Source organism: Phoenix dactylifera, chromosome 14, assembly GCF_009389715.1.
Source record: "Phoenix dactylifera cultivar Barhee BC4 chromosome 14, palm_55x_up_171113_PBpolish2nd_filt_p, whole genome shotgun sequence".
Classification (NCBI taxonomy): domain Eukaryota; kingdom Viridiplantae; phylum Streptophyta; class Magnoliopsida; order Arecales; family Arecaceae; genus Phoenix; species Phoenix dactylifera.
Genome location: NC_052405.1, coordinates 7755314 through 7766118, shown reverse-complemented (window position 1 = coordinate 7766118; position 10805 = coordinate 7755314). Strand labels below are relative to the sequence as shown.

General features: G+C 35.8%; 1 protein-coding gene across 2 annotated transcripts; it reads right to left on the bottom strand.

The window, feature by feature from the left end:
• Positions 1-3073: 3073 nt before the first annotated feature.
• LOC103701362 (amino-acid permease BAT1 homolog) lies at positions 3074-10650 on the bottom strand. 2 transcript variants are annotated; one of them, XM_008783402.4, is made up of 7 exons: positions 9779-10650; positions 9518-9700; positions 8289-8408; positions 6273-6464; positions 4998-5303; positions 4834-4919; positions 3074-4044 (listed from the first exon to the last, which is right to left on the bottom strand). In XM_008783402.4, the coding sequence occupies exons 1-7, from the start codon at positions 9851-9853 to the stop codon at positions 3654-3656; spliced, it is 1353 nt and encodes a 450-aa protein (XP_008781624.1). In that variant the 5' UTR covers positions 9854-10650; the 3' UTR covers positions 3074-3653. The 2 variants fall into 2 exon arrangements, with proteins under 2 accessions (XP_008781624.1, XP_008781623.1); XM_008783401.4 differs by having other exon boundaries at positions 4737-4919; positions 9779-10641.
• Positions 10651-10805: the final 155 nt, after the last annotated feature.

The window sequence follows — 10805 nt, the reverse complement described above, 5'->3', positions numbered from 1 at the left end:
ATTTTTAATTAGCAATGATGATAATTGGCATGATTTTATAATCCACAAGTCTACATATAGTACATGTGAATTCTAAAGTATAAATAATTCATACACGGAAAGAAAGGGGACTTACACTTCGAGACGAGCATAGTTTATAGTACTTGAGTTATTTGACATGTGAATAAGGATGACTAGCTCTATATCATTAAGCTCTAAATAGGTAGCAGCAGGGATGATTCAATCTTCATTACCGTTTTAGAAAATTGAATGAGACTTTTGTTTTTCTCAAGTTGTCATAGAGTTTTGACATGGCATGGAGGTCTTTGATTGCTAGAAAAACCATTAGATGCACAATTTTATATTTCATTATTATATTTCAGATTTGATTATTTATGAACAAGATAGAGGGTTTACTATGGAATGGTGCTTTGATGTATCAAGCGTGAGATTTGATAAGGTTTTAACATCAAAATTTTAAGAAAATGCTAGATGTTGAGTACTTAGGATTGGTTTTCTTTCAATACATGTTGAGATGCATAGTTTGAAATTAATGTGTATCAAATTACCAAATTTCAACTTAAATACTTATATTGCCATTGTCATTTTCCAGTAAGCGAATAAAAATTTTGTTTTTTATTTGTGCCATTTAGCCTGCATGTATGGAGTAGCATGCAGAAATCTTTGATTGTTGTTAGTAATTATTAGACATGTAGTCTTACAATTCATGATTATATTTCAAGTACTGACAAAAAAATTCCAAAAAGATACGATGAAAAAGAGGAGAGTTGGATTTCATTTGGCATTTGGATGATCAAAAAGTAAAATTGGCTTATGAAGTAGATTCTTATTTACTAAAAAAGTTTGACCTGAAAAATTTGGAACGGGCTTTAACTAGGTTTATATTTCCATCAAAATTTAGTATAAATCCATGAATGATTCGTTTTGCTCGATTGGAGGAACAATGTGCTTCAACAAGTATTATTGTATTGCATGGTTGCACCACCTAAAAACCGCCAATTCTATACCATGCAAACCAGAATGTCATTTGAATATTTGATAGAAGCCATGCCTCGTCAACTTTCAACCTTTATTCTAATATCAAGAGTTGATGAGATTAGAAATGCCCATCTTTTTCAAAAGCACATCTATACAAATATTATGTGGTTGAAAAATTAGAACTCATAGTCACCATCATGTTAAAAAAAAGAGAAATCCGCATGTTAGAGCAAAGAAAGGAGATTGCATCCCCACAGGAGGTATTGTTTGCTTTGGGGTAGGGTACGACACATGTTTGCCTCCTTCACGGCTTTGCCCTTTAAAAGATGCCTTCTCTTTAAGGAGAGAGTGCTGGAGCAGCTCAGCTCGGTAGAGCAGGTATTGTCCGCTTCGAGAGGTCCGCGTAGGTACTGCTCCCTTCATGACTTTGTCCCGATTTTCGAGCGCCTTCCGAGGAAAGGGAAATCGAGCCCTCCATTTAAGGCACTATCCTTTTCACTACTTAACCGATTTGGGAATAAAGTCCTAGGTCCCCCATCCGCCCCCCAACACTGCATATCTAAAAAATTTATAAAACACCTCTACTACTTTAGATAATTTCCCTAGTTGACAAACGTTGAAGTGTCACAATTTTCTCTAAGAGCATATGATTTTGTCTTTTTCATTGACTTCATTAGAAGCAACAAATAAGAATTCACGCTATTGTATAATCATTTAGTGTACCTCACTGTTATTTTAACAATACACAATACCACAAGCTTACCATTTTATAGCACAGTTGCAAATCAACTAACTATACATCAATTTGTTTGCTTGATTATATTAAAATTATAAGCATCCGATATTAAATCTTTATAAAAAGTCAAAAAAACAAAAGGGCAAGGAATTTTTATATTATATTACATTTTAGATTAGTTATAAAATATATCTTTGAAGGAGTAAATGTTGATTGCCCAATAGATCTCATTTGCTCCTCGCATGCACACAAAGATGGAAATTTTGTTTTTTTACAAAAGATTTTTTTCCTTTTTCAAACCTCTGTTATTTTACCTTTCTCTTATACTAGTAATATTATGTAGCAAGTTTTTAACTTTCTTTCGTACTAATCTTTATTATACAGTGAGCAGCACTTGTTCATAGGCACATTAATAGTTTACATTTGTTGAATTATATTGGTCGCTATAGGTATTTAGAGATTCTTTTTTTATGTTAGTAAACCTTTTTTATTTTTTTTTATATCATTCACATTATGAAAAGAAAAAAAGGGGCAAGGGAAAAGGTCATGGACTTATACATACTTCAAGATTATTTTTTTCCTATCTTTTATGAAGCAAAACATCGCCATACTCATATATATATATATACATATATATATATATATATATATATGTATATGTATATGTAAGCGAGATAGACAAATGACAACTTGGATCTTGATCTCAACCATATGAATGTCATATTGAATCATAAACAAGCTATGGTACTAATTCTCCCTGAAAATAACAACATACATCGATCACGGCTAAGAAAGTGCTACTGATGTCCTAATATCAAGTACTTACAATTTCAGAATTGTTGCCCAGCAAGGACTCATTCGTTCTTAAGAGTCCTCAAAAGAGCTAAATAGAGTAAGTAATATTTTAAAGAGGGTGATGCTCAGGGCGTTTACTTTTAAGAGGGCCCTAAGAAAAAAGAGAGCAAGTAATTCATTGTTATGCTCAGCTCCTTGGACTGATTAGGTTATTATTTCAGCAAAAGGGATTTCATTGTACAATACAAAAGCTTCTAGAATTTATTCTTTCATTTCTTGGTATTATCTAAACTACAATTATATAAATTTTAAGGCCGCTTTTGGTGGTATTAGTTTTAGAACCATGATTTCCTCCATAATTGCAAAACCTAACAGCTAGTTACTATAATCATAACTTGTAGTTTCAAAAAGTATGCGAAGTCGCAAAACATAGTCATATTGAAGTGCATCTAAACGCTTCCTAAATATATAAAATTTATTTTTTTGTCCTTTTAAAGAAAAAAATATTTGCTTTTCCTCATGATTCTTTACAATAACTTCACACAGTCAACGCACAGCCCTCCCTTTATTTTATGTATTCTTCTTATAACCTGAAAGTTTAATGTTATGGTACAATGATCACTCTTCACAACTTTCAGGAGCAAAAGTGAACAAAAGATAGAAAATAAAACCAACAATTGCCATGATAGTGAGCTCCAAAAGCCTCTGCATTGCATGGCCGCATGTGTACATGGTAAGATTCGCGGTCTCAGTGCCGGAATCCATACCGGTGCTACACTAGCATAGTGTCGGTATGGTACATTATGAAATTTTTTGGTGTATCGAGTATCGGTACGCCACCTGTACCAAATACCGATACCAAATTGGTATGGTACAATATGACATACCATAGTACATGGTCATGTGAACAAGAAGATGAGCATGACCTCTATTAAAGACATCAACTACAAAGAATACGTACGACAAATTTTCTTTATGGCCCCAATTTCCCAGCACCATGGATGCTGATTTGCAGAAAAGGAAAAAAGCACACAAGCAAATAACTAGACCTTTCCATTCTGACTGTCGATGTTCCGAACTGGTCCCTTAAACCATTTCCTTGCATCAAGAAGCCACCACAGCATTACTATAGCCAAACATGCACCTAGAGCAATGGGTGCATAATTGAAAGTATCCCACTTGATGGGATAATATGTTGGCAGCAGGAAGACTGAACAAGTGTAACAAATCCACAAAACTGCCACCAAGCAAATCGGTCTTCTTGCTCTTCCCAAATAGAAAGGGCCTGCTTTGAAGTTCTTATCATCCATGACCATCCTTGCAAATATTGGAACAGCATAGCCACCGACCCATCCAACCGTACAAATAGAAGTGATAGCAGTGAATACCACATTAAGTTTAAGAATAGGAAGTCCAAGAAGAATGCAGATAGCTGCACATAACCACACTGCATTGGCTGGAACCTTGTGTTTAGGGTGCAATTTACGCCAAATAGATGAGAAAGGGATTCCTTGATCCCTGGACAGTGCATACACCTGTAAGATGGAAATATTTCAAACCGTGAATACAGTAGTATATCACAATATTTCCATTCATAGCCAAAAAAAAGGCAGCAATTTAGGTTCCAAATCATAATCTATAAGTCAGAAAATTAGCTGTTGAGGATAACTGAGCTTCAAAGAATTAACATGGTAGATGTGGGAGAATTTTCTTATCAGGAAATTTTATATCTCTTTTCATAATAGAAATTCGAGGTAGAAATGAGCAGTCGTTTGGAAATTATCATTGGTTTGACAATATCCAAGATATTCATGTTAAAAGCTGTTTTATTGGAGGTGCAACCTTAAACGTGAAATTCTTATGAGATATCCCCTGCCGGTCTATACTAGCACAACGTCGAAACAGTACGATATATAGTTTTTTTGGCATACCGAGTATCGGTATGCCATCCGCACTAGATACCGGTACCGAACTGGTACGGTACATCCTGTATTGTCCGGTTAGGGCCGATACGGAATACCATGAACCTGACTATTTTGATTAATCCAATTGACATAAAAACTCCTTTGAGATTGTGCTGGTACATTCCTGCAGTACATCGTAAACCTTCCAATCATCAGATTAATAAGTATACCAAATCAGCATGTTTTGAGATGGTAGTTTAGTGGCTTGAGAGCCTCAGCGGACATCTCCAGTAAATAATCTCCTAAAGCTAACTACTCCTTACCACTCTGGCTGCACTAGTAGTGATCGAAAGGCCACCAAAGAAAAAGGAACCCCAAATAACAAACAGCAAGATGATGGCCCCGATGGAGTTGTGATACCTCCCATGGAATGCATCATATAGGATTTGTGCTGGTACAAATGCTCCAGCAGTCTCATTGCTAGGATCATATAGATAGTCAAAGTTCTGCACGAAGTATAAATTCCAACATCAGATATCAGTCAGTTCAGAGTTCATGCTGAAATAATAGCTGCAGAATTATACCTGAATGCTAAAGGTGAGAGCTAAGATATATGCCCATCCAAAAATGGAGATGATCCCAATACTAGATAGAATAGCAGTTGGACCATTTTTATCTGCACCTTTTGTTTCCTCAGTTAGATGGGCTGCAGCATCATATCCATATAAAGAATACTGGCTAACTAGAACAGATAAAATGACTGCATAAGGTTTGCTGCTTATCCCAGTTGTTTCTGGTGCTGTCTGAAAATGTCCGAATACGTAGGAAGCAGGCTGGGTAGTCAATGCCACCAATGGGAGCATTATAACTATAACCAGACCTCCAATGACCTGAGCATTATTAACAGGAAATATTGTCGAAAGGTTGAGATGAATTCGAAGCCAAAAAAGAACACTAGAAAGCAAGACCCTACTTCATAGTAAATTAAGAATTCAAGCAACTCCCATATTCAGTACAAAACAAGGCAACTTAATATAACATTCTCAAGAAATATCCAAAGGAAGTGGCCATTCAACTAAATAGATCTGGTTTCTTAGAACACAATAATTGAAAAACCTCCCATAACTGACAGAAAACCTCAAAAGCCCATATCTAGTCAGTCACTATCTGTAATTCAATTACAAAAAGAACACAGACTAAAACGTTTTCCCAGCAGTCCTCGGAAACCATCATACAGCTTAATCATTTTTTTTTTGTGTATTAAATTTACGCATACGAACATAAACTAAATCCATATCTCTGCAGTCTTCTATTCCAAAACCTTCTACTGTATACCTAAAACCTTCTGATACTCCTCCATTTCTTCTACAACACCTAAATTTCATCATTGTCATAGTATAGATGATGCTTAATCTAAAAAAGCAGCAGAGTCTATGGAAAAACTGGTCTGATTCTGATGCTATTTTCAAAAAAGAAGATACATTTCTCACAAATAACTTTAGCTTGCAGGCGTTGTTTCAGGCAGAGTTAACTCTGTCGCTCAGTTACTCTTGCTTGCAACTCGTGGCTTTCAAGGGTCAAAGTTTCTCTCATGTAGCCTCTTTCAAATCACCATGATCATCTATCTTACCCCCATTGCCATAGCTCCAGGCATCTTGCAATGATTAGTTTCTAATAATGACATTTATGATACTACTTACAATCAAACTCAGCATGTGCCCCAGATCAATGTATTAAACATACTGGTTGATATTCACTAATCTTAATGACCTCATGAGGCATGCAAATTTGATTTTCAATGAAAACCTGGATGACCCAGAGTGTAGAGACAAAATATTTTCATTTAAATAGAGGATTACCTGCCACCATATTGAGATTATGTCAATGAAGGCAATGACTTCTAGTGCAAATGTGTTGAGTATAGCCCATATCACTGTAAGTCCCACATACATAGCAAGAAATACGCCACGAGGAGCGAAGTAACCTCCACCCTTGTTCGTGCCAGTACACAGTAATATGATGCTCTGCAAGACTTGTGATCCTGCATAAGCCTGCAGCCAAAGAAGAGAAAATACTATAGAGTACATCTTGGCATGTACCTTGATCTAAAAGTAACCATGACATCATGACTGAAAAAAGTTGCAAAAATAACAACTGAAAGATTCAAATAGAGACAACTAAAGTAATAAATATTATTATATTTGTATAATTATCTGCAGCTTATTTTCTACTATTATGTTAGGAAAATAGAACCAATGTCCACCAAATTTCCTCTCACAGGAGTGGCACGAGTTTCAATTCACTTGTTTGCTGTCTCATGATTCTCTATTGCCAGTTCTATAGTATCCTTTCGCAATTTCTATTTTGCTGTGAGAACCAATGAGTGCACAAAACCACAAAACATATTGTTTCATCTACAATTTTTTGATATGAAGGTCCAGTAAGGTTCTGTTATGTATCTAGAAAGCTATTCTTTCCCTTTCATTGACAGAATGAGTATTTAAACTATCTGAAATATCAAGCATCCAAGTTTCAAGACACTGGATGTTTATAAATTATGCTAGTTAGCACCAAAAAAATTAGCTCAAGTAAATGGTGATATCATATCTTACACATTGGTTCTACTTGAACTATGAGGTTTTATGGTTCAATGTGCGCACACGAACAAAGAAAATATTTAATGAGAATCTAAAGTTTTTGAGGCATCTAGAGTTCATTCTTCTTCTCTTTTTTTCCTCCTTTTTCCGGAGAGAGAGAAATCTAGATTTCATTCTTTGATGGCATTAATAATGACAAATATGAGGGATATATAATAGAAGACACATCTTCTGATAGGCTGGCATTTATTTTGATGCTTAAGAAGCTAAACACTAATAGAGAAAAAAGATGAGTCAGATGATGCCAGCTGGACCATGTACATATATTCTCGTAGAAGATAGATCGACAAAAAGGGTTTTTTCATGCACCGTAAAGAACACACACATAATTTGGACTATGCTTCTCCCAAGTGAAGGTATCTACTTCTCTCTAGTCTAAAATCGATAATTGGGCACTTAAACAGAAGATCCATACCGTCGATACTGATCCACATGACTAAAAATATTTAGAAACCAAAAACGCATATTCTTGTGATCTTTAACCTATACATCAATTAGACAAAAATGGATGGTTTTCATTATGCTGGTATGCTAAAATACATGATAAAGCATTTAAATTAAGAATCCACTTTATTAGTCATGGTTTACACATGTTATAACACATTACTTATATCATTTTGACTATCCATTTTTGTGTCTACTTGATGCATTGGTTAGAGACCACCAAAACACATGACATTTGATTTTTAGATTCTTTAGTGGCACAAATTATGATCAATGGTGAGGATCTTCAATTTGGACACCTAATCATTGATTTTGGATTTGAAAGGATAGATACCCTCTCCTCTCGAAAGTTGAAAAGTCCATCTCTTATACACACACACACACATATATATGCATGTATATATGTATGTACGAATGAATGTATGTATATGTGTGTGTGTGTGTATGTATGTGTGTATGTGTGTATCTATATGTATGTATTCTTAGATCCAATCCTCCAGTCTTGATGTTGTATATATTCTTATCAACCATGTCAAAAATTCATTCAGCTATTATTACTGAAGCAGTATCATGGAACCCATTACAAGCACAACAGGACCATCGAACAACTAGAAACAAATTATTGAAACATTTTCGGAATTGATTCACAAATACTGCTTAAAATGAAGTACTGCACATATGAAAAGTATGATAAAAAAATGATTTTCAATAGAGTTTTCTTCCCCTAAATAAAACAAAGAATTTATTTTGTAGAAAAGATGAAAGAAATGGTACCTGTGTGCCTATTCCAGCAATTAGGCCAATAGTCTCCAGCCAAGCACAGCACCATGATGCCAGTGGACCCCAGACTGGCCCTGCTAAATGAGCAGCCCAAAAGTAAAGAGATCCAGTGGTCTGTTAAATGGCAAGAAGAAAGTACCTTAATGGTTTTTTCTTTCATATTCCAATGAAAAAATTGATTCTGTCTGACAAATTTTGCATTAGTATGTTTGTATGTATGTATGTACGTATATTAACTGGAGCATTTGACTCAGATTAAAAATATGTATTTTGTACACCAGAAAGACCATTAGTATCATCATAAATACTAGAATAGTTTACATGAAAATAGATAGAAAAGAAAACAGAGAAAAACCCTATACTTAAATGTTAAACAAATACTAACTCCTGATAAAGAAAGGTTGCTAGGGAGAGGTATTTGGCTTGACGAAATCATTAATCAAGTTTCGTTCACATTTTAATGCAAATTGTAAACAAGGAACGAGATGCTAGAAATTGGCAAAGGTGCGGCTGCTGCCTTCGTTTACTACTCAGAAATTAGACAATGCTCATTAGATTCTAAGTTGAATTATGATAAGTAAATAACAGCTATAAGAGAAGAAATATGGAGTCCAGAGTATTCCCCAATAGTGGGGAAGGAACCATATATTATATAAAACAAACTGAGCTGCCAATTGGCTTACCTATTTCAGAAAATTGATGAAAGCTGAAAAATAAAATGGAACAAGAAACACTGAATGCAGAATTTTTTCAGATAGATTAAGTGCATTTAGTTAAGTTAATGAATGTGATTCCCTTTAGCTACTTGTAGATGTACTTTCCACTCATTGCCTCTCAACTGTCATTTTGTAAGTCCTAATAAGGGACATTAAGTTGTTCAGGTCCTCCTTATGATATACCTCCAACAGTCCAATTCACTGGCCAATTTCTTCCTAAAAGCCTCCAAAAATTATCTTGCTTGTTTTTCCTTGAATCCTCAACAGAAGTATGTAAGAATAATAAAGTTCATCAAAATGTCCAAAACAAGAAGAAGACGAGGAGGAGGAGAAAGAAAGTTTGGACATTGATTAGCCTACCCTGAGACTTAATCCTACCTAATTCAATGCATAATATTATAGACTTCAACTGAAGTAACATGAAGAAGGGAAGTACATATTCATGTTCCAGAGAAACAGTAAACAGAGGAGTGGCAAAGAAAATGAAGACAGTCAAAGGTCGCATACAGGGAAGGAGGAGCAGATCTCGGCCATGGCAATTCCCACAAACCAGGTGAAGAAGGAGACTACAACCCATCCCCAGACAAGGCTGGCAGGCCCAGCATACAGCAGGCTGGACCCATAAAGTGGTGTAATCCCTGTGAACAGGGTCATCGTCGAGAACGATATCGCCAGCGTCTTGAACAGAGTCTAATCACAAAGAACGAAATCAGATCCAATCTCATAAATTCAGAGAGAAAAAAGATAAGAAATCAGTAGAACGAATACCATCTCTCTTCTGAGCTCTTGCTTGTAACCGAGCTCATTGAGACGCTTCTCTCCAGAATCCACTTCCACTTCCATAGTCACAGATTTTTTCTGTTAGATTTTTGGATGGAAGTTCACAAATATGCAGCCTTTCAATAAGAGATGGAGGAGGAGAAGAAACAATCCAGGAGGTTGTAGCTTCCGCCTTCCAAGCAAAGCGAGAAGGCAACAAGTGTGGGAACAGAACCTACGAAGGGAGGAGGACTTCTCTCTTTAGTCTGTTAGAGTTTTGTGTGGAGAACTCGGACTTTTCTATTTGGAGTTCGTTTAGCTGCTATTTTTGCCAGCTGCGGAGAGAATCGTCAACCAGCCTAAACGCACGCTAATTATTATTTAATTATCGGATAGTGAATTCTTCCGAATCTCCAACGTTATCCCCGGTAAAGAAATTTAAACAACCTGCGCTGCTTCTTTGACACGTGGCAGGAAAAAAGCCGTGCTTGTTGTGCGGGATCCAGACGGAAACATGCATTTGACTTCCGTTCCAATTCCCACGTGGAAGACTTTGGTGATCGCCAAAAGAGAGGAAGAAGACGGCCTCGAGCGGCCGTTTTTGACTTTAGACACGAAAAGGTTCAGACGACGCTTTGGGGCTGAGATATTCCAAAAAATCGTCATTTATTATACTCTTACTTTAGGGTTCAATACATATATTTATATATATATATATTGAAAAAGATTTGCTGTAGAAAGTTGTTTGTCATGAACAACTTTAAAGTATTGGACCACTACGACTATCAAATCGATTTGGATGCTGGCACGTAACGAGTTTCAGGCTTTTCAGGCCTTTATGTATAACGGCCATATCTACGGTTGTTATCTGCAAAATAGTTTTAAACATCCCATCTATCTTTGTAGAGTAGCTAGGGAGCTATGTGCAAAAACACCACCATGCTTTTGTTATTTTACAATTCAGGCTTTATATTTTTCATTGGAGTTGTCTGAAAACTTTTGGTATTCAAATTTGTCCTGCACGTACTATTATCTT